The sequence below is a fragment of the Chrysemys picta genome, chromosome 1 (genome assembly GCF_011386835.1).
Source record: "Chrysemys picta bellii isolate R12L10 chromosome 1, ASM1138683v2, whole genome shotgun sequence".
Lineage (NCBI taxonomy): Eukaryota > Metazoa > Chordata > Testudines > Emydidae > Chrysemys > Chrysemys picta.
The window spans coordinates 243,460,184-243,484,994 of NC_088791.1; the positions used below are offsets into that span (position 1 = coordinate 243,460,184).

At 42.1% G+C, this 24,811-nt stretch overlaps 1 protein-coding gene across 3 annotated transcripts in view; it reads left to right on the plus strand.

The window, feature by feature from the left end:
- SH3RF3 (SH3 domain containing ring finger 3) overlaps positions 1-24,811 on the plus strand; it is a 380,292-nt gene that overhangs the window by 237,660 nt on the left and 117,821 nt on the right. For all 3 annotated transcript variants that reach the window (XM_008174317.3, XM_042861406.2, XM_042861407.2), the window contains exon 2: positions 15,150-15,425. In XM_008174317.3, coding sequence (XP_008172539.2) covers positions 15,150-15,425 — 276 coding nt within the window. The remainder of the gene's footprint in view (positions 1-15,149; positions 15,426-24,811) is intronic.

The following is a 24,811-nucleotide window of genomic DNA, read 5'->3' on the forward strand; positions in this document are numbered from 1 at the left end:
ACAATTCACAAGCCTCATCTACACACACTTGTAGACTCGTCAGCTCCACAGAGAATTCCTTTTCAATTCCAACATATAAATACAGTTCTCATAATTACACTCACATGACATTAATTGACCTCTGGAAGATGCAGACTTTTTACTAACCAATCTACTTTTACTTTTAAAGTGTAATATGATGATGGTGTGGGAAAGCACATGAATTAAGGTTGATGAGGATGTTCATGTTGCCTGAACTGGTGACTGCATTGATAAAACGCATTTGAGCATCTTTTACTTGGTTAAAAAATTGGGGGGGGGGGATTTTCCTCTCTCCTGTCCCTCATAACATGCTTTTGTTATGTTATGACAAAACATAACAGTCTTTTGTTCTCTGTAGTTTACTTCTTTATCCCTTATATTCCTACATTCACCAGTCTACACCCTTCTTCCTATCACCACTTCCACACCTCTCCTTCCAGCCCACAGGTTACTAAAGTCTCCTTGCCCCAGTGATTCCTTTCACCCTTCTTTCATTCCTTCACTCCGCTCCCTTGACTGCCTCAATATTTTGCTTTGCTTCCTCTTTCCTGTTCACCATTCCACTTTTATATCTTGATATCAACATGTTGAGATCATGAAATGTTTTTATCAACATTTAAAATGGAACAAGATGGAGGCAGGCAGGGGGAAATGACTAAGGAAGCCACTGTAGGTAGTGGGACTGCAGAGGCAGGCTTGTTAACAGTGCTATCCACTAACTCCATGGCTTTGCTGCCCACCCTTCCGCAACCCTGCTGGTTAGCCCACAAATGTATGCCTCCACCTAGCCTTCCAGGGTCCAGCTAAGGTCAATCAGCAGGGTCATTGTCCAACAATCCTAGTAAGGTTGGTCAGAGTGAGCTTTATCTGATGAGCTGAGCTATACGAGGCTAGACAGATGGAGAACATGCTTCCTATGTATTGGAGTGACAGACTCCATTCGTTAGGCAACTTTGTCTCCATGTCCCCTGTTAAAGGTCTGAGACATAGCGGAAAGGGATGCCTTGCCATGAAAGTCACCTGACACGTAGCAAGCCGCATAGAGAAACGGCTAGAGCACCAGGGAGGTAGGATGTATAAAGGCTGGGGTGCCAGGCTAGGCAGCAGAGGTACAAAGACAACACTGACAAATTGAAGTTGTCCTAAAAGATCCCATGCTCCATCAGCTTCCATGAGAAAAACAAATGAAACAGTGATAACAAAGATGCATCTCACGGGCTGCTTTTTAAATATTTTTCTCCACAAAAATGCTCTCTTGTTGTGCCCTGCACCATATAGCATTGTGTAAAAATTCCAACTTCATTAATGCTGCCATTGTGAAGTTGAAGGAGTCAAAAAAAAACTGTAAAAATTTCAGAGCAGAATGCTTTTTTAATTTCTTTCAATGCAAAAAAGAAAACAAAAAACACGAGCATTGGTTAGATTCTGGTAATGAGCTAGAAAATGCAAGTTGTGCTCCTAATGGAAATGGTGTCCTTTTGGGAATGATCAGTATAAGATTTCATTTTTATATAAGGGATTTAAACCATGCTTTGAGTGCAGAACACAAGGCAACCTTAAATATAGAGCTGCTAGATTGCCTCTGTAATAGGTTTCATTTCAGGCTTTGTTGTAGGTTTTTTTTTATGGAGCCCTGAGGGAATTTCTGTTTGTATTATAGGATGTTCTATTTGCTGTTCTGGTAGGATATATCTAGTCAACTTTGCCGTCCTTTCTCTCTGAACATGTCATGTAGCACCTTGCAATAAGATTGCCTATTTAATTTATACTGAAAGATTTTTCCATTAGCTTTTCCTGCATTAATCAGGTGCCAAATCCTGTAATCTTTCTTACTACTTACTTCAGTGGGAGTTTGCCTTTGTGAGAGGGTTAAGGCTTCATATTTAGTGTAGTGGGATCTCAAAGCCACGTTACATGCTTGTTTATAGAGTATTGCAGCTATTGGTTGAGATCCGCTCTTTAGACCAAATTCTGCTCTAAGATATGTCTACAAACCCCATTAATTTCAAAAGGAGTTGCACATAGATAGTAGAGGGTAGAATTTGGTCCTTAGAAAACATTTCTTCAGGATTTCATGATAATTTCTGATCGGTCATGGTGAAGAGATAGAAAAGGAAGAGGAGAGACAGACTTTCAAGATACTATACACAGAGTATATAATAGTTGACTAGATTTGTGCTCATTAGAGGGCATTAGCCATTCAGCTTTGTCTCAGAGGAGAAGGTTGGTTATAAGATACAGAAGATACAGGGCCAAATTGTACTGTCAGTTACTGTGCATCCATCCCACCCTATCAAGATTAATACACGGGTATAACTGAAAACAGAATTTGACCCAGCGTGCCTACCTTGCGTTGATAGTATAGCTCATTAAAGAATCTGGAAAGCTACTGGTTATGGGCAACAGTATAGACTTTATACTGACATGAATTAGCAGTTGGCTCATGTTACCCATGAATTCTTTAAGCAGTGATACTTGTGAATTCATTGTCAGAAATCTAGTCTGACCTTGAAAACCACATGTTGTAAAATAGAACTACACGTAGTTTGAGAATACTTTGCTTTAAAAAATACATTACTAGCAAAGAGAGATCTTTGAATGTATAAATATTGATAGATACAGTACTGCAGGCCTGGATGATAGGCTGGATGGGATTTAGATGAGCAGAAAGAGTGATGCCATTTATGAAATTGCCATGCCTATACTTATCGCATCCTTATTTTCAGGTTTTTAAAGTTCACAGCACAAACATCTGCCTTATAAAACTTAAATCTTATTTTGGTAAAGCAGCAGATTCCAAACATCTCTACATTTCAGGTAATGAAATGCCAGGCTTACAGACATTTTCAGTTCCAGGAATTTCAGTTCTAGAGCCATGGATGCCATTGTCACACAAACAGAAGTTTGAAAGGCTTTTGAGTCCCGAAATGTATAAACAAGGGCCTTTTAAAGAAAAATACAGTTGAGCCTGCTTGTGGTATAAACTGCAAAATAACCTTTGTTCTCCTGGAATGTAAACTATTCTTCCATTCGCTCATTGTTGAAGAAAATTAAAAATGCTCATTCCATCACCAGTTTTGTGAACAGACTGTTATACCCCTTCTTTGCACAGACTGACCCACCAGTTATGCTGTAGCTACTAACTTACATTTTTGTCCCAAACTGCTCAGTGTCTTTCATATTGAATCCCCCTCCTAAGTACCTAACTCACTTGTGAAAATGGGACTTAGGATCCAAAGCCACTTGGGTGCTTTTGAAAATTTTACTCCTTATGCTTTCTTATCCACTCCTTGATAGTGCACCCTCCCCCAGGTGCTAGCTACCCCAAAATGGGTTAGGAGAAGGCAGTCATTGTACCTCCCTTTGCGCCAGCCAGCAGAGCTGTGCAGAGGTCAGTCAAGAATACAGCAGTGAGTATGTGTGACACTTCCTGGGGATACCCAGAGTTGTGAGGCACCTTAGCATGGGGAAGCCTTTTCTGTGCCAGCCATAAGCAACACAAGCAGTCCCCTCTAGGCTTCATAGGCCACACTGTCACTCTACAGATTAGCAATAGGCACCCACCCCCCCCGCGCCCCGAGCATCTCCCTGAAGTGTCCAACTTCTGTTCCACTCGCAGTATTCACAGATTTGCTGCTTCCAAAGAAGCAGTACACCCCAGCTTATCAGAGATTCTGCTTAACTCACAGCACTTAGATTTGTTTATAGTGGAATCAAGTTTATTTAGCAAAGCATAGAAATTCAAGTTGTAGCAAGTAGAAGTATTGGGAACAAATTGTTACATACAAAATAAAATCATAACAGCATTCTAGCACCTAGACTTAATTAACAAGATACGCTCATGTCTAATAAATTATTGCTTACTCAAAATCCCTGCAGCGCTGTACAATGGCACAGCCAGTCAGGCGGTGACTTGTCTTTCATGAGACAGACACGCTGTCAGTTTGCCTCCAAAGTGAAGGATCCAACATATACCAGAACAATCCTTTGTCTTTATTCATAAACAGGATATGCCCTGCTGTTCTTTTCATCCTGTAGATTTCCTCTCTCATAAATTTCACAGTTTCTCAACTCACACCTGGGTTTGTATCAAATAGGCATACAGTATGCGGCATACAGTACACAAATAGCCAGGCAGGGACATAGCAGTCCTGTGTGAAAGGAACATTTCCAAGGTATGTCCCCTCCAGGTGACCTGCCTTAACTCCAAGACTTTAAGAGCATAATTTTAAGTATAGATACATAACTCCTTGCATATTATCTAGACATACATTTCAAAATGTTTATGATGGCCAGTGGGCTACTGGCTTTCAGAAGAGACCTCACTTGCCACGCTTTGATGAACTATTATGCAGATATCTGACCCAGGGGATCCCTCTCCAACCCTGTGCCCTCCCTGTATTCTCTGCCAGTTGGCACTGAGAGTTCCCTGTGCCTGAAGCTCCAGGAGACATTTTATGACTCAGTCCTTTTTAGTACACAGAATAGCTGAGTTTTAATTAAGAAGTTTTATTTTACTATGATTTATTATTACTTATATAGCACTATAAATGTTCCTGGCACTTTACACTATAGATGAAGCATTATATTAAGTATTCATTCTTCATGGTATTGTTTTTATTGTCAAATTAACTACACTACTTTGGTAGTTGATGTTAAAAGCCCCTTGTACCCTCAAACTATAGTTCCTCAGGCGCTTCCTGGTGACTCACTGAGAGCTGGCTGGTCACATGCTGCTGGCTCACCTCTTTGTTGCTAAATGTTAAATCACATTAAAAGAAGCTAAAAAATATTTTATTTTTCTAATATTAATTCTCCGTGAAAGCAATTGCTATGGTTGTCAAGGGATGTTTTGTGATGATGAATGGGAAGTCAGGTGATCATTGAGTCAGTGACTCTATTAAGATATGATACAGACTACAAATACTTTCAAAAGCCCCTGTTTTAAGATGTAACAGTGACTTACATGTGTTGTCTTTCATTCAGAAATGTCCCTAAGCCCTTTTCTGTTTAGTACAGACAGCTGAAAGCAACCCAAATATCCATTTAAAACTACTCAGGGGACAGAGCCCATGTTGGTGTAAATTGTCAGAGCTCCATTGACTTCAATCTTCCCCAGGGAATGTAGGACCCTTGCACCCAGACAAAATTTAAAATTTAGTGAACTACATTCTGCTCCCTAAATTCCCTGGATATATGTTTAAGGCACAGGGCCAGGAGCCAGATTTCTTAGTTCAGTGGCAGATTTCTTACGTGACCTTGGCCTAGTCACATAACCTCTCTGTACCTCATTTTCTGCATCCGTAAAATGGGGCTACCAGAGGAGCAACAATTATTATTCCCATTTTACAGCTGTAGAAAATGAGGTAGAGAGAGGTTAAGTGACCAGCCCAAGGTCACATAAGAAGTCTGCAACTGAACCAGGAGTAGCTTTGTATTTAAGGCACTGGCCTGGGACTTGGGGTGATCTGAGTTCAATTCGTGGCTCAGCTCATGGACTCACTATGAGTAAATCACTTTGTCCCTGATCTGTTATGTGCATATCAGTGCTATTTTCTCTTCAGTGTTCCACATGAGGGGAACTAAATCTATGGCTTATCCATTTTAGTAATATGAATAGTGTTGCATACAAATTATCCATTTATTTTATTTGAATGAATATATTGCTTTTGAAAGATGCTGGATGGCAGCCACAGTGGCTAAATTCCTGTTTATCTCCCTAAGAGATACCGCATGGGCAGTGATGGTTCTGGGGGGATTATTGCTAGGAATCAGAGGGTAGGTCAGTTTCTATCTCCATTTATTCCTTTCCCTCTGCTAAGGTTGCCAATTTTGTTGTAACTTTAGATTCTTTGTTATACTGTCTCCTGGAACTGGACTGAGCTCCCCCAGCTTTTTATAAGATCTCACATCACCTTTTTCACAAAGGTAACCGAACAGCCATCATTTATGGTTATGACTTTTAGTCCCTGTCAACTCAGGCCTTATTAAAATTGGTGCTCTGGACAGGAAAGGCTCTGTGTCCAGCATTGATACTCTGAATCATCCTGTTCCCCATCAAAGTTATTTCTAGTATAGATTCTGCCACACAAACCCCTCTCTACTATAGTTGATGCGCTTTGTGCGAAGCTGTTCTGCATGACAGGGTACCATATGCTGAAGAGTGGTCCCGGCTGCCTGTGTAGAGCATCCCACCAATCAGAAGACAAGGGCATTACCACAGAATTCGCTTTCACGTGGAGGGAGAGATTTGTGTGATGCTTCTGAGTAATGAGGCATGAAATTAGCATTATAGGGTTTAATTAGTATTAATGTCTTGTACTGGTGGGTTGTGTTTAATTACAATGTATCCATCACATGTGCATACTTTTCATGATTTTGCTTGTCTGGATTGATAGGCTGGTGCTTTGGTAGTAATGTTTGGACATGGAGATACTTCATAAAGGAAAAATTAGATAAATAATGGTTCAGTAGGAGAAACAAAAATCCCAGGAATTTATTTTCAGGGGAAAATGACAGTAATATTTCAAAAATTACGACGAGTCATGTGCCATTGTATTTCACGGAGATTGTTTCAGGTGTGCTCTAAAATATTTCAGTATTATTGGTGACTAACAGTGTTCTTACTGGCATGTGACAGGGTGTTCTGGGACTGTTTGGTTCTCTTCATCTCAGCTAGATATACAAGCTACAGCCTTTGTCATTAGTGCAAGAAAGTGGGGGACAGGACCCATCAGTGAACTGATTGTGTCTCACTGATTCTCTGACCAGTTCTGTCTCTCTAGCTGGCCATTGTCCTCAAGTGAGCATCTGCCATCTGGGAATGGGCAGAGTGGAGCACACTCTGACCTTCCCCCTTTCCAACTCTCAAAATGCCACTTTATCAGAGCTGGAGGGGGGAAGTAGCACAGGAGCTGACTGTGCCTGATCTGTGTCCAGCAGGGATTCTACTATGCCCTGGGAATCCCCAGCAGAGGAGATGTATGCAGTTTTCGCTCTATGCTGCCTTTTCACGGTTCAAGCAGTGTGTGTGTGGGGGGGAGGGGGGCTCTGAGGAAACGGTGAGAGAGTTGCAATACGTCTTCCTGGGTTCTGGGTTTCTGACTATTTTTCGCAATCTGAGATCCTGCTCCTTGATTTTTATTTTATCTTTATCTTTACTGCTGGCTGCAATTGTCCGTCCTGAACTTCCCATTTTTGTGTTGGTTTGCAGATCTTGCAGTCTGGCCAGTGGTTCTAATGTTACTCCATGTGAGGTGTTGCTGATCTCTCCTACCTATGTCACATTAATATACAAAACAGAAAGGTGCTTATTTTTCAGACCAAGATGGAAGTCAGCAAAAGTTGGTTGATCTCTCCCCTGACTTTTCTGCCAGTTTTGGTCACAGTTTACAAGACCGGGTCACAAGATTTCAGCAGTGTTGAACCCAAACCCTAACTATCGTTCAACTTTGCTAGATCAAGCTCCAGATTTGAAATTCCGCCTCCTGAGCACAGTTCTGCTTAACAGTGAAACAGGAGGTTCACATTATCAAAATAATGTATGCTTACAGCGGTGACCAGAAATATCCTAATTTTGTATAGTGATGAAAAATCCCAGTGAAGTTTCAGTCTCTTTAGGAGTTTTTTCTTTTTTTTTTTCTTTGTCCAACTGTTGTTGATGATGGATCTGGGAATCATACAACAGTGGAGGACAGGATAAACTATAACTAAATGGATGTAACGTGTCAAAACACTGAACTCATGGCTCATATTCAAATCCAGGGAACCAATCAGAGGGATTATTTATGCATCTCCCATTCTGAGAATTTGCCCATTTACTTTGCGAATGGAAGGAGATGTTTATGTACATCAGAGTATGTGTGTATTTCCTGGCAAATACTTGTTAGTAAAACCACATTAAGGGGTGTGGCATGCTCTGTTTGCTATGTCCAATAAAACTGGCTGCATCATAAACTGTTTATTTCCACTTCCCAAACAATGTGAATTTATTTATGAAACGAAAGCATGTTTTGTACGAACCTGCATTTCATTAGTAGGATAAGTGCAGAATAGATGTTACTTGTAGTGACCTCGTTTGCTGCTCACTGGAGCCGATAACCTTTGACATGTCTTCCAGTCTTGCATTACTTTGAAGCATATTGACAGAACATTTCTGTACTTTAGCTTTTCAGAACTTAAGACCTATGAGAAGTGTGCAGTTCTTGCAGTACAAAGCTTTCCACCAAGAGGATTATTGGAAACAAACTCTTTTTTTCTTTTGCTCTTTGGGGTCTGTAATGAAAAATCCTCCAGTATTCTCATTTAATTGCTTCGTGGTTGTTTTCTGTCAATTTGCCAGCAGGTTCCTGCTTAACGGCTGCTGTTTGACTTTGCTGAAACATAAATGCAGAATTATTGAGTTGCCAACATATCATTAAGTCATCTGTAAAGAGTTTCTCAGTGTATTAATGCTCCAGGCTTTTGTGTCAATATTGATTGATTAAAATGGAAAAGAAATCTTGGGCAGAATTCAGCATTGTACGAAAGTATTTTTTGGCAGAAGAAAAGGTTGGATATTGATGTTGGCTATGATTCCTCAACTCCACCTCTTAAAAAACAAAAACAAACAAAACAAAGCCTCTTGAACTTTAGTACCAGTGTTCTTAGCTGAATTCTAGTTAGCCTAAGAAATGCAAGGAGAAATCAATGTGGCTAATCAATTTCTTAGTACATAGTCAGATATAGAGGCTGTTTGATTGTGAAGCTACACTTGTGAGTGACTATGGCCTGTTCTACACTACAGAGTTAAGTCGAGGTAAGGCAGCTTACTTTGACCAAATTATGTCAGCCTTGCTCCTGCTGATGTAGGTGCCCTACTACACCAACATAATAACTACACCTCCATGAGAGGTGTCGGGTTTATGTCGGTGTAGTTAGGGCAGCACAGTGTCTGTGTAGACGCTGTGGGTTACTTACATGGGCTGTTGGCTGTCATTCTTGTCAATTTCGCAGCTCTAGCATGGAGTTGTGAAATTAACAAGAAAGCCAGGCAGTCACCTGGGCTCCCCATTCGGAGCCGGGCTGTGCCTTCCCCACTCCTGGTCGTGCCATGCCCACCTGGCTCCCCACGGGCTTTTTCCTAGGCTCCTGATTCCCCACAGGGAGTCCGGCTGCTGCTGCCCGGAGGCTCCCAGCTCCTCAGGAGCCTGGGCTCTCAGCCCCCAACACTGCCCCTCTTTAGTCAGTGGAAGTGCTCCTGGTGAGGACGCGCACCACCGACAGAAGGAGGGTGGTGTGGACATGAACCACCGCAGTATTACTAACATAGGTTGGTTTAAGTTTCTAATGTAGACATGCCTTAGGTCTCAGTGTGCTGGGGGCAGGGGGAGGGGAAAAACAGCAGTTCTATCCAAGCTGGAGGGAATGGGTGGTTGAGGTGATGTGTGTGAGGAGAAATGAGTGAGGGTCAAAGTAAGGCAGGAGCCAAGGAGTGGGGCAGCTCCTCCTCCTCTCTCTGGTTTGGATAAGCAGCGCTCCTCTACAGCTCTCCTTCTTTGGCTTATGTGGTGTGAGGTCCCTCTGCTGTTTTAATCTACTTCAACCTCTGGGAAGCAGTATAGAGTTAAAGGGGGAAAAGCAAAAAAAAAAAAAGTAGGATTTAGAGCAGGAAGGAAGATTATTTTTGTTAAAGGTACTGGAGTTGCAGGTATAGCATAGTATAGGGCTTGGGCCTGAGAGAAAAGAATAAAGGGGATGCAAAGGAGTAAATGGTGTTTGTTTGTTTTTTCTCATTGCACCCTTGCTTGATCTTTATTCTGGAAGAGTGGAAGGTGGTGGTGTGGGGGAGAAAAGATGTGGAGGAAGAAGAGGGTAGTGGTTGAGAAGGGAGTGTTTAATTTCTCCCTACCCCTCCAGCTACTAAAATACTGCTATGCATATCTTTCTGGCTCCCTCCAAAATCATTCTCTGCCACAGGTTCCCTGGGTTTTCATTTTGACAGCATGTCACAGCCTGCTTTAAATTAGAGAATTCTGTAGGAAAGACCATCTGTGCCTATTGAAGATGATAAAATATGACTAAAAGCATTGTATGGAACATAAAGTGAGTGTAAATGGAATAAGCGTGTGGAGCTAGTATGCCAAGAGAGAATGGGAACAGTATATTTTTAGGCAGAACTTTAAAGGATTACAATTATGAATTAGACTGTAAATTTGGCTGACAACACTGTCCTACAGAGCCAACAGAATGAGGAGGAGTCAAGTGGGAGAATGGCAAGTAATAAGGTCAGCAATAGATTGTACAAAGGTTTGAAAACTAGCTGGTAAAGCTTGAAACTATCTGTAGGAGTGTGCTATGTTTTGTTGGGAGGGAGGTGTCTCATGATAATTAACACACACTATTGGTGTGGGTTTTGCTGCTATTTTTGTAATTCAGAGAGATAAAATCGAAACAAAATAAAAGTTCATTCTTCCAACCTACTAAAACCTTTCTAAATTTGATGGGTTACTCAACATACAGACCAATGAAAACAACTGCTGCTGCCACCACAATCAGAAAAAGCCCAGTCAGGTTACTTGGTTGGAACTTGAATTAATTTCATGAATATGATCAGTGAGAGTTTGTCTGTGGTCTCCTGACTACTGAGCTCCGCTACTATAATTACTTGAAGAATCCTAAAAAGGAGAATTTTCAATTTTTTTCTCAGTTATGCTTTTAAAGTTCTCTCTAAAGCACCCCCCCCCCCGACCCACTGTAAAATGTAGTTCATCTGAAAAGTGACTCTGTTAGAGTGGGGGCATCAAGCTTCATGTTTGCGTCTCTGTCTAGATCTCTGAGTCTATATCATATAAGATGCGTTTACCAGTAAAGAGGTGTTTTTTTCTACCTGCAATTCTGAAAACTCAATCTGGGATCTTTAAGTCAAACTGGGGACTTTCAGACTCACGGGGTCTGTCAATTTTTTATCAGAACTGTTTTTCCATGGAAAATTGGGCTTTGGATTAAACAATGTTTTCCACAAAAAGTGGCTGCTTTCTGAAAAAAATAGTTTACTTTTCATCAAAAAACCATAGCTGAAAACAAAACAAAAAAATTCAGATGAAAACTTTAAAATATAGTTTTGGAAAGGATTCTACATTGCCTAATGAGGGTTGTAGCTAAGATGCGTCATGTATGCAGTACTGTGTCCAGTTCTGGGTGCCACGCTTTAGGAAAGATGTGGACAAATTGGAGAGATTCCAGAGGAAAGCAGCAAAAATTATAAAAGGTTTAGAAAACCTGCGAGAAAAGGTTAAAAAACTAGGCATGTTTATTCTTGAGAAAAGAAAACTAAAGAGGGATGTAGTAACAGTTTTCAAATATATGAATGGCTACTATAAAAGGATAGTGATCAATTGCTCTCCAGGTCCACTGAAAGTAGGACAAGAAGAAATGGGTTTAATATGCAGCAAGAGAGATGTAAGTTAAGTAGGGCTGTCGATTAATTGCAGTTAATGCACGTGATTAACTCAAAAAAATTAATCGCAATTAAAAAAATTAATTGTCATTAATCACACTGTTAAGCAATAGAATACCAATTGAAATTTACTAAGTATTTTTGATGTTTTTCTACATTTTCAAATAATTTCATATAACTTAATAAACAATTCTGCCAATAATTCATGAGCCAGGATACAATCCAGTTTCCTTTCCAATAACTCTATTGGCGTTGCACTTCTATCATAATGAAAAAGTAGTTAAAAAAAAAATTGGCCAGAGAAGTAAGGAATCTGTTCTGATCCTGGGTACCTCCATCTTCATGTAATCACTTTTCTGAGCATAGTCATGCTATAACTGGATCTGTAATGGTTCATGTGTAGTGAATACTTGACAAGGCGTTTATTTTATATTTGAGAAATTGTCTTCCATAGGCAGAGTACTAGAGTCATAAATCTTACTTTCTCTCTTGTCTCAGTGCTACTATCAGAGTCTATAACCTTCTCTTCAGCAAAGCATGAGATTGTTTTTCTAGAATGAAATAGGCGACACTATACATGCAGTGCCCCAGTATATAACACCAGCAAGTTCTTTAATCTTTAAAATGCTTAGATGGGCAGTGCCTCAGTGTTACTGGACATCGCCATAGCAGCAGAGATAAGTACGTCGGGAACAGTATGACTAACTCACCATAGGATGATGCCATAGAATAAGCCGTTCTTGGGAGATTGGGTTTTATAGCAGTGTTATTTGGCCATTCATTTTTCTGTTTCCTGATATTATGTTTTTCATTACGTTTGAAAGCTTTCTTCCATTCTGTTTGTCTTGGACAACGGGTTAAGGAGATGTCACCTAGAACCAAAAAAGTGTGGGAAATTTGCAATGATACATTAGATAGTTTGTGATATGAGGCAATGAAATTAAATCCCTACCCATACAACAGGGATAGTGCTACAGTATGTGCGATGGGCTCCATCACTATAATTCAGACAGTGGAATCCATTACACACACGTTCCAAAATCAAGACAACACCTGAGTGCCTAATCACTTTGCAAATAAAATAATGAAATTAATATTGGTGTACGGAGATGACAATGGGATCTGACTTTTGATACGAGTACAATATATGAATGATGTAGTGTTCATGAAAAATCGCTTCCTACTTTGTCCAGAATATAGACGTTCCATACGGAGGTATGGTGCACTATAGATTACAGGAGATGTTCTTGCTCAGCCCACAGAGAGATTTGATTGTAAGAACATAGGAACTGCCATACCAGAACAGACCAATGGTACATCTAATTCAGTATCCTGTGTCTAAAAGTGGGCTGTGCCAGATGCTTCAGAGGAAGGCATAAAAGCTCCATAGTGCATCTATTGATCCTGTACTATAACTTGGGGAGGAATTTCTTCTTGATCATCCCACCTCCTCACATTGGAAGCATCATAATTAATAGCTCTTGCAATTTTACCCTAGCTAGTGTAACTGCAGATGCTATTCTTATTCCTATAAACATCTACCAGGGGTAGGCAACCTATGGCACGTGTGCCGAAGGCGGCACGCGAGCTGATTTTCAGTGGCACTCACACTGCCCGGGTCCTGGCCACCGGTCCAGTTGGCTCTGCATTTTAATTTAATTTTAAAAAAAGCTTCTTAAACATTTAAAAAATCTTATTTACTTTACATACAACAGTAGTTTAGTTATATATTATAGACTTATAGAAAGAGACCTTCTAAAAACGTTAAAATGTATTACTGGCACGCGAAACCTTAGAGTGAATAAATGAAGACTCAACACACCACTTCTGAAAGGTTGCTGACCCCTAATCTAATCCCTTATTCAGAAAAAACACCACCCAGAAGTCAAGGAATCATTAACATCCTGTAAAATGTCTGAGTTTTTAAAATACGTTGCTTTTTATACCCTTCCCACCAGTCACCTGTCCTAGCTGACAGCCACTGTAAAGAAAGAAAAAAAACAATATCCATGCATACACAAACAATACAAAATCCTGTAACATTTATAAATAATTTATAAATAAACTAGTAACAACCATAATGTCACTACATTGTGGAACAAAGGGCCAAATCATTCCTAAAAGGTACTAACCTGCATTGATGGTAGGAAGGCAATTTTTCACCACCCCCGCAGGAGCTGTGCGAAGGATTTGCATAATCCCTCACAGGGCTGCGAGGCATCATAGAATGTCAGGGTTGGAAGAGACCTCAGGAGGTCATCAAGTCCAGCCCTCTGCCTTCACTAGCAGGACCAAGTGCTGATTTTGCCCCAGATCCCTCAGTGGTCCCCTCAAGGATTGAACTCACAATGCTGGGTTTAGTAGACCAATGCTCAAACCACTGAGCTATCCATTCCCCCATGCACCCTTTAGGATGGTGAAGCATTTCGATTCTTGCACAGCTTGCCAGCTATGCTGGCGAGTGAGAGGGCAATGGAGTACATTGCCATGCCCCCTGTAGGGTGTGTCTTACCCCAAAGGGACCCAGGGGAAAGGCTCCTTGCACCTCCCTCTGCCCCATGAACTCTCAAAAGGACCAGGCATGATTTGGCCCAAATGGAAATTGGGAGCTGGGTAACCTCCTTAAATTATTTGCTGAACTTCCCTCTGTTCTATTCTTGTCTATTCGGTTACAACTTCCGAAATCATCGACAACAAGCCGAGGGTAATGAGAAAGCAATTGCTTTAATTACAGACTCAATTCTGATCCTATTTAAGTCTATAGGAATTTTGCCATGAACTTCAGTAGGCGCGGGAGCAGGCCCTAGCAGAGTACAGCTCCCTCTTGGATCATTTCTATTATATATAATTGGAGTTGGCACTTACCTATCTATATAGAGAGAAATATTAGAGAGAGAGTGGCAACTCTGAGCCACAAGACCTCTAAAATGTTTTGGGAAACAGTCTGAAAAATGTTATAGTTCTGTAAGTTATAGTGAAGGTTGCATATCAGTTATGAGGGGATGAACCTAATACATTCTTCCTATTCTAAAAATATTTTCCCTACTGACACTAACTCAGAGACAGCAGAATCTTTAAACTTAAAATTATGTATGTACATACAGTAGTCTTTAGTGAATACCATGCAATTTGAGCAGTTTGAAAGGATTAAGAGGATTTGGACTTGTTCTAACAAACTAAGTCAAAAAGTTTCAATTTAATATCTTTAAATTCATAACTTGTAAGCTACTGAACCAATTTCCTTCAAACTTGATTTGTTTTGTAGATCTCATTTTGACTAAAAATCAAACCAAGCCTGAAGACTGTATGTACAGTATTTATCTTATTGCATGTACACTTTTATAAGAAATTCCAGTTTATGCATTATATAGTGTATGAATTAGCAAATAAATATAATCATATAATTCAATAGTAGTTTGCAGCCTAAGTACAATGCATCAGCGTTATAGTGAACTTTCACCTTAACTCTGCCATTTCCTGACATTTAAATGTTTCATTTGTCAACATTAATACTGTACTAATGTTGATTTTTTGCATGAAATTTGGACTATGTTGTATTGCAATACATTGGAGTCACCATGGTAGATCTGTTGCTGATAATCATTTAGCTACTAGTAGTTGGGAAATTTAAGGAAGAGTTGGTGCATATTATAAGTTCATTTAAAATTATTGTCTGTTGTGTTTTCTTCAGAGTATTTCTCAACTGCCCTATGGTAAAGCTCTCTACACCTATGAGGGAAAAGAACCTGGTGACCTCAAGTTTACCAAAGGGGACATTATCATACTACGCCGAAAGGTGGATGAGAATTGGTATCATGGAGAGCTCAATGGAAACCATGGCTTCTTTCCAGCCAGCTACATCCAGTGTATCAAGCCCCTTCCACAAGCTCCGCCTCAGGGCAAAGCACTTTACGATTTTGAAATAAAGGATAAAGACCAAGACAAGGACTGTTTAACCTTCACCAAGGTAAAGTAAAAAGCTGTTTCTCGTTTCCTTACTCACTACCGGTGGGTGTAGTTCAAGAGGTGTTTGTTTTGCTGCATCTGGCAGTCTGCTCCATTATGAGTAAAATACGCTGCCATGTACCAGCACTTGATAACTTAGAACCTCTTTTTATTTAAGATGCAATTTTAAGAGATTTCATTTCAAATGGATACAGTAGTTTTAATAACCCTGCACTTCCACATGTACAATAGTTTTGCTAAAATGCTGTAATTTTGGCAGAGCTAGGTTCAGGAGCAAAAGGGACCCTTTCTTTCTTTCTTTCTTTGATCAGTGACGTTCTCGTGCATGATAGTTAAGGGCCATGAGCTCAGATACATTGAAAGGAGAGGTGAATTTCCAAATTAATTGGGAGCCCAATCATGGTAGATACTCAGGGACATCAACTTCTTCTGACTTCTAAATGCTCCTTCCTGCTGAGGCAGAGCTCACTCAAGTGAGATACTGCCCACCCTCTTAACTACCACCAAAGACAGGGAGGTCTGCAGGAGCTGAGGGCACAATGGGTATGTCTACACTGCAATTAAAAATCTGTGGCTGACCCAGGCCATCTTACTGGGGTTAAAGGGCTGTTTAATTGCTTGATAGACATTCAGACTTGGGCTGGAGATCAGGCTCAAGGGCTCTGTGAGTTGGGAGGTCCCAGAGCGTGGGCTGCAGCCCAAGCCTGAACATCTACGCTGTAATTAAACAGTCCTTTAGCCTGGGCCCCACGAGCCTGAGCCAGCTGTAACAGGCCAGCCAGGATGTCTAATTGCAGTGTAGACATATCCTTAGCAGCCAATGGGAAGCCCTTAGAAGTCAAGCCCTCATTTTGGAATGACATTTGTGCCAAGCCTATCAGAAAGCTGCTGACTCTGTCCACAGGATAGTGCACTGATATTACGCATGTGAGAAGTGTGGTTTTTAAAAAAGAAGGCAAAATCTACAACTGGAGCTGGTCAAAAAATTTCTAAAAGAACATTTTTCCATTAGAAAATGTCATTTCAATTACAGTAACTCCTCACTTAACATTGTAGTTATGGTCCTGAAAAATGCTACTTTAAGCAAAACGATGTTAAGCAAATCCAATTTCCCCATAAGAATTAATGTAAATAGGGGAGGTTATGTTCCAGGGCGGAAATTTTCACCAGACAAAAGACATTATATACATATACAGTATAAGTTTTAAATAATTTTAAACAAATAGTTTAATACTGTACTCACCAATGATGATTGTGAAGCTTGGTTGAGGCAGGGGCGTAGCGGGGTTGGGGCGTGGTGGCTTGCCTCACTCCACCAGCCTGGCATTCCAGCCAGGGATCAGGGTCAGAGTGCGGGGGCTTGCCCCATTCTGCCCAACCAGCATTCCTGCCGGGGAGCAGGGTTGGAGGCTTACCCACTCCTGAAATGTCGGGCGGGCAGAGCGGGGCAAGCCAAACAACCTTATAATGGAACATTGTGCGACTTTAAACGAGTATGTTCTCTAATAGATCAGCAACCTAATAACGAAACAATGTTAACCGGGATGACTTTAAGTGAGGAATTACTGTAAAGGGAAATATTCTGTGGGAACGTGTCCATTTCAACTAAATTTTGTTTTGAAAAAAAATTGAAATGAACTGTTTTGATAAGATCCTTATTGGAATGAAACATTTGTTTTTCAGTTTGAGACGTCTTTTATATTTGTTACTTTATTTTGTGTTATATTTGATATTGTATTTTTAAATTTATTTTATGTTACATTTTTTTCATGTATTATACTTTTATAATATACCAATTGTCAAAGCATTTGCCAGTTATGACACCAATCACCAATTTTATATTATATTAATTGTGATACTATATTATGATTGTAAAAATATTATTCAATGCTAATTTTAAAATAATATAAAACAATTAAAAAAGCCTAAATTGCTCACTTAATTTAGATAACTTTGTTAGCTTGACAAATGGCTATTGCCTCTTCTACTAAACCACTCAGGAGCTTTTAGTTCCTTGTTCCGTTCTGTATACCTGATGCTCTATAGAACGTGATCTCTTGCTGACTGCTTTAATGCTCCTTATAAAATCTTCTCAGATAAATGTACAGGTCCTAATCCCCTGTAATACACATTCACAGTCTTGAGTGTCCAGTGTCATTTACACATGCAATTTTTTTCTCCTGAATAAGTTTATAACTGCGTTCTCAATCATCATGTTGCCATCTCCCTTCATTCTTTTACTCTTTACCTGTAGCTGCTTTGTTTTGTCTAAGGAATTTCCTTTCTACCACTGTTTTATCCTTTAGATTCTTCACCTTATAATTATTTTTATGTCTTGTCTATTGTTCTCTCTGACAATGAATAATCGATTTTTCATCTCAGGACTTTGCTCTTATCTTCATTTCATCAGCTTTTTCAATGTTAATTTTAGCTTTCACCTTGCTGATGAAACTTCCTGTTTAGTCAGCTTTTAGAGCCTATGTGGCTATCCTCTCTTCATGGTATGAGCACCGCCTTGCCATAGATAGGATTTTAGAGGACAAGGTGGGTGAGGTAACATCTTTTATTGAACTAACTTCTGACATTTGGAGTTGTATGTAATGGTCAGAAGGTTATAGATGGCAAGACCTTTGGGGATGATGTTTCGTTTCTTGTATTTGCTCAGGAAGTAAATGTTGCTGTTAAGTTTTGCTTCCTTTTTCATGCTATGGAGTTTCCATTTCAGGTGGCAAAATTCAATATCTTCCATTGTTGTATGCTGCAGTGTTGTTGTAGCCGTGTCATTCCCAGGATATTAGAGACAGACAAAGTGGGTGAGAAGTTGGTCCAATAAAAGGTATTACCTCACCCCCCCCTTGTCTCTCTAATATCCTGGGACCAGCATGGCTACAACAACAGTGCATAGATATGATTTGTCAGTCAGGGAATCTTAGTCTTGTTCTTCATTTCACCATTTGTGATTCTCTGTTTGCGTTCTGGAGATCCTGGATCTGATTCCGACCTCATTTACACGGTTATGTTTCCGCTTAAGTCAGTGGAGTTACACCAGCACATAACTAGTGTAAACAAGATCAGAGTCAGACCCCATGTTTCTGACAAAAATGTTTGTAATCATCAGACTCATTTAAACTGCCATGGGATGTTTAGAGTTAGGTTTCTCTAGTAAATGTAAAAGGAGGAATAATCCTGTATTGGCAGGGAAGTGGACTTAGGGCTTGTCTTCACTACCACGTTACACTGGCACTGCTGCATCGATGCAGCTGCGCCAAGGTAGCGCGTCTGGTGAAGACACGCTATATCGACAGGAGAGCACTTTCCCGTCAATGTCATTACTCCACCTCAACGAGAGGCAGAAGCTATGTCAGTGAGAGATCATCTCCCTTCGGCATAGCACGGTGTAGACACCGCTTTAAGTCGATGTAACTTATGTTGTTTAGGGGGGTGTTTTTTTCACATCCCTGAGCAACGTAAGTTACATCGACTTTAGCAGTAGTGTACACAAGCCTTTAGGCAAACCAAATACAGGTCTTTTCCATATCACTGCATTTTATTATTCTTTCATTGGACTTCATGACACTGTCAGTATCTTAAGCCTCAGAAACCAGATGCTGTTTTTCTTCTTTCCTGTTTGTGGTGGCACAGTCATAAAGTCTGTTGGAGTAGCTAAGGAGAACAAAGTAGGAGTATTTGGTTTCCTTCTCACTGTCCCCTCCCAAATTTACAATGCCTGCTCCTCCCTCCTACTCTAAATATTAAATACAATTAAATGAATGTATGTCCGTCTCTGATCTTTGTCAGTAACCACACTGTTAGAGAGGGGACCGTGATGTCCCCTGTGACCTTCCCAGACCCAGCTCTCCAGACTACCCTACAATTAAAAGGAGAGGAATAAATCAATTTTAATAATGTTTTATGTCTGGGCTAAATTATACCCACTGTGGCATGGGTGTAAAAGGTGGGAAGAGATGATGAACCTGTCCTTCCCTATTGGGCTCGCTGCATAATAACCAAACATAATGACCAGTTCTTTCATTCCCTGAGTGCATGGACTACTCTCTTCTAGCCACCTACAAGACCCCACCCCCTTTTCTGAAGGGGAGGGGCTCTGGCTGCTGGAGGCCAATGGAGTTAAACTGGTGTAAAACTAGTATGAGGTTGGCACCGGGCCCTATAAAGAGCTACCCAACTGCTTCTGCATAAATTGCTAATAGAATCCTTCCACGAGCACCTCAGTACGCAATGGGGAGTGCACCAATGGCACCGTCTGTTAGGCTGGTCCAGCATGTTCCTTTCTCTGTGCTCAGTTAACTCTGCTGACCCCTTCAGAAAAGGGGGTGGGGTCTTGTAGGTGGCAGTCAGGGGACAGGTAGGGTCCTAGGGGAGCAGTTAGGGTGGGGGGTTCTCAGGAGGGGGCAGTCAGGGGACAAGAAGCAGGGGGGATTGGGGGTTCTGAGCGGGGCAGTCAGGGGGGTGGGAAATGGGAGGGAGTGGATGGGGCGGGGGTGGGGCTAGGGCAGTGTCCTCTTTTTTGATTGTGGAAATATGGTAACCCTAGCCAACAAGGAACTAGATTCCGATTTCAGTTACACTAGTGTAAACCTGGAGTCATCCACTTACTTTACAAGTTTCAGAGTAACAGCCGTGTTAGTCTGTATCCGCAAAAAGAAGAACAGGAGTACTTGTGGCACCTTAGAGACTAACAAATTTATTAGAGCATAAGCTTTCGTGGACTACAGCCCACTTCTTCGGATGCATATAGAATGGAACATATAATGAGGAGATATATATACACACATACAGAGAGCATAAACAGGTGGGAGTTGTCTTACCAACTCTGAGAGGCCAATTAATTAAGAGAAGAAAAAAAAAAAAAAAAAAAACTTTTGAAGTGATAATCAAGCTAGCCGAGTACAGACAGTGTGATAAGAAGTGTGAGAGTACTTACAAGGGGAGATAGAGTCAATGTTTGTAATGGCTCAGCCATTCCCAGTCCTTATTCAAACCGGAGTTGATTGTGTCTAGTTTGCATATCAATTCTAGCTCTGCAGTCTCTCTTTGGAGTCTGTTTTTGAAGTTTTTCTGTTGTAATATAGCCACCCGCAGGTCTGTCACTGAATGACCAGACAGGTTAAAGTGTTCTCCCACTGGTTTTTGAGTATTTTGATTCCTGATGTCAGATTTGTGTCCATTAATTCTTTTGCGTAGAGACTGTCCGGTTTGGCCAATGTACATGGCAGAGGGGCATTGCTGGCACATGATGGCATATATCACATTGGTAGATGTGCAGGTGAACGAGCCCCTGATGGTATGGCTGATGTGATTAGGTCCTATGATGATGTCACTTGAATAGATATGTGGACAGAGTTGGCATCGGGGTTTGTTACAAGGATAGGTTCCTGGGTTAGTGGTTTTGTTCAGTGATGTGTGGTTGCTGGTGAGTATTTGCTTTAGGTTGGGGGGTTGTCTGTAAGCGAGGACAGGTCTGTCTCCCAAGATCCGTGAGAGTAAAGGATCATCTTTCAGGATAGGTTGTAGATCTCTGATGATGCGCTGGAGAGGTTTTAGTTGGGGGCTGAAGGTGACAGCTAGTGGTGTTCTGTTATTTTCTTTGTTGGGCCTGTCTTGTAGGAGGTGACTTCTGGGTACTCGTCTGGCTCTGTCAATCTGTTTTTTCACTTCAGCGGGTGGGTATTGTAGTTTTAAGAATGCTTGATAGAGATCTTGTAGGTGCTTACTTTAGGAGAGTTACTTCAGATTTACACTGAGATCAGAATTTAGTCCAAAGTTTCATTCCTCTGCTGGCTCACCCCCTGTATGTTGCCATGCCACTTTAAGAAAGTACTCCAGGGGCAAATATATTTTAAAACTATAAAGATAAAAGCCATTTCCTGTGTTCTATTGTAGTGGTTTTTTTTTTTTAAATCACAGTGGTCACTTTCATTATTTCTTTCATCTTCCCAGGTGCTCACTCCCAGCCCACAGCAGTGTTTAAAAATTTCTGTGGCAATCTTACCAAGAGCTATCACTTTCAATACCGGTTCATTGCTACAGAGTGACATCCCAGCCCCTTAACATTTCAATTCAAGTGGCGTTTCCATTTCTGTGGTGCTGTCACTGTAGTATGTTGCTATTGGGACTTCCTTGCCAGCTGGCAAGTGTAGATGGTAGGCGCAGCAGAGTAGTACGTTGTGCCATTCTGTCATCACTGAAATCTTTCCAGTTGTCTAATTCCAATAAAGTTATCTCCATGGAACAGCAAATGAATCTGCTTTGTATTGGTGCATTAATAGCAGTAAATGACTCTATTAAATAGCAGGCCACAAATTGTGATTGTCATTGGAGACACAATTTTGTGCTATTTTCTCACAAAGGGGTTGATTTTTCAGCAAGCTAAATTGCTTTAAAATGATTTATATTTGATTTTCATTCTGACAAAGTTTATGAAATGGGATTGCAGGTCTTACAATGCTGTGGACAAGGCTGTCAGGTAGTGACTAATACAGAGGCATTTAGCTGACAAGAAACAAAACAAACAAAAAAAAGAAAAGAAAAAAAAAGAAAAGCAAGGCCATATGGTGTCACTGTGGAAATTATAGTAGATTCAGTCAGCTTTTGAAATAACAATTTTTAGACTTGTATTCATTTGTGCTGCCTGGAAATCAATTTAGTGCATGTATAATAGTAGAGTGCAGAAGATTGAATGGCACTCACAAGAGAGCTGTAGACTTTTTGCTGTTCATGGTCCTGTTGGGAACCTTTCTAGGTGTCAATGGGCAGCACTGTAATACAACTAATTTAAGGCAGCAAAATATTAGACATTGAAATCTTTGCCTGTTCAAAACATAAGAAGAATGCTGCTAGCTGTCAAATGCCATGAAACTTTCTGTAAATAAAGAACTTTAACTGACACTTTAGGATTTGTTGCGATCCATGGAATTTCTCAATAACATGCTCAAGGAAATACTATGAGCTGATTTTCAAAGGTTGCACCATGCTTTCCTACAAAAATGGGCAGTATGAGTGCCATTGGATCCTAGGGTTACCATTCGTCCGGATTTACCCGGACATGTCCTCCTTTTGTGTGCTAAAAATAGCGTCCGGGGGGAATTTGTAAAGCACTCACAATGTCCGGGATTTCCCCCTCCCCCGGCAGAGCGAGCGGCTGGGAGGGCTGCAGGAAAGTCCCGGGCTGGACTCCGGAGCAGCTTCCTCCTCCCACCCCCCCCTCCCTGCATTCTGAGCCGGCCGACAGCTCCTCCTCCTGCAGCCCGGTCCCGCAGCCCTGTGCAGGGCCAGGGACCGGGTTTTGTGTTGTGCAGGGGAGCTCAGCCATGTGTCCGGCTGGCACAGAGCCCAACACCCTGTTCTGAGCAGCAGGGTAAGGGGGGGCAGGAGAAGGGACAGGGAGGTTCTGGAGGGGGCAGTCAAGAAACGGGGGGGGGCTTTTGGAGGGGAGTGGAGAAAGTTTTGGGCAGTCAGGGTACAGGTAGGGGGTAGGGTCCTGGGGGGCAGTTGGGGGGGTCTTAGGAGGGGGCAGTTAGGGGACAAGGAACAGGGAGTCTTAACTGGTTTTAACTATAATAATAAATACTTATTAATGGATGAAATTCCAATTTAAATCATTAGTTTATTTATTTATTTATTTTAACTACTGGATGTGGATGCGGACTGGCCGCGTATAGTAACCAGGAAAGGGCAGGTAGTCACGCCTGTACATAAATAGGGGGTGGGGTTCTGGAGGGCAGTTAGGAGCAGGGGTCCCAGGAGGGGGCAGTCAGGGGACAAGGAGCGGGGGGTAGGTGGCTGGGAGTTCTGGGGGGGAGCTGTCAGGGGGCAGGAGTGGGGAGAGGGATCGGAGCAGTCAGGGGACAGGGAGCAGAGGGGTTTAGATGGGTTGGGAGTTCTGGGGGGGCTGTCAGGGGGCAGGAGTGTGGAGAGGGATCAGAGCAGTCAGGGGACAGGGAGCAGAGGGGTTTAGATGGGTTGGGAGTTCTGGGGGGGGCTGTCAGGGGGTGGGGAGTGGTTGGATGGGGCGTGGGAGTCCCAGGGGTCTGTCTGGGGGTGGGGGTGTGGATAAGGGTTGGGGCAGTCAGGGGACAAGAGGCAAGGAGGCTTAGATAGGGAGTGGAGTCCCGGGGGGCAGTTAGGGGCAGGGGTCCCAGGAGGGGGCAGTCAGGGGACAAGGAACGGGGGGAGGGTTGGGGGTTCTGGGGGGGCGGGAAGTGGGAGGGGCAGGGGCGGGGCTAGGGCAGGGCTCCTCCCGTCCTCTTTTTTGCTTGTTGAAATATGGTAACCCTATTGGATCCCAACATGCGCAATTATCTCATTCGCTCATACACACACAGATTTGGCAGCTGCAGTGCAAACCCAATTTAGGCATCAGTCAGTCTTTGAAAATTTGGCCATAAAGGTATACAAATCTCCTTGGAAGTATAAAGTCATCACAATTTAGGTTTTATCAAAAGTCTTTGTAGCAGGAATCAAATATAATTTAAAATGTAAGATCATTTATGGCAGGATCTTGAAACCATCTATTCTTTTAGTTGCCTGATTTTACCTTCCTGATCTACAGATTCTTTGATGGGGTGCTCTGCTCACTGCTAGGATGGCACCTTGTCCTGGTCACTCTGAGAAATAGCTCACCAGATCGATGCCCCTTCCAGTAATTACACTCCACCACTCTCAGCCTGCAGCCCCTCTCTCACTCCAGGAACTGCAGCACCCTCTTTGTGACTCGGCCCTCCAGCCATGTCACTAAGCGGGTTCCCCTTCTGGGGGCAGCGGGGGTGTGTGTGTCTTTCAAAGTCTCTTCTGTCCACGCGGTGTCAGGCAGTCCTCACACTCACTGCCTTGACCCTGTCACTCCCACAGTGACTCAGACAGTTTTCCTGTTCACTGCCCCCCAAGCAGTACCACTCTGCAATGGTTGGTAGGGGAACCCACGCCCACCATCTATTCTGGGTTCCAGGCCAGGGCCCTGTAGTGAATAGTTAAGGTCTGCATCACTACCACCTTACTGCTCAACACACCTCTGGACCCCTTCCTACAGGGCTTCTTCTCCCCCACCTCAGGGAGGGAGACTCTAGGCTTCCTCCTTGCTGCCTCTTCTGCTTCCAATTTCCTGGAAGCCTGTTCCCATATAGGTGAGCTTCCCCTAATTAGGGCTTTCTTCCAGGCTTAATTCTCCCAAATTGCAGCCTAACTGGATGATTGGGCCCAGTTGGCTCAATTCTGCCCTGGGCCCTGTGGCTCTCTCCCTATCTGGCCAGTGAAGCCTAAGCAGCCCACATGGCCCTAAGTGAGGAGCAGGCCAGAAGCTATGATGCAGTGAAGGCAGCCGTCCTAGATTGGGTGGAGCTATCCACCGAAAAATACCACCAGCGGTTC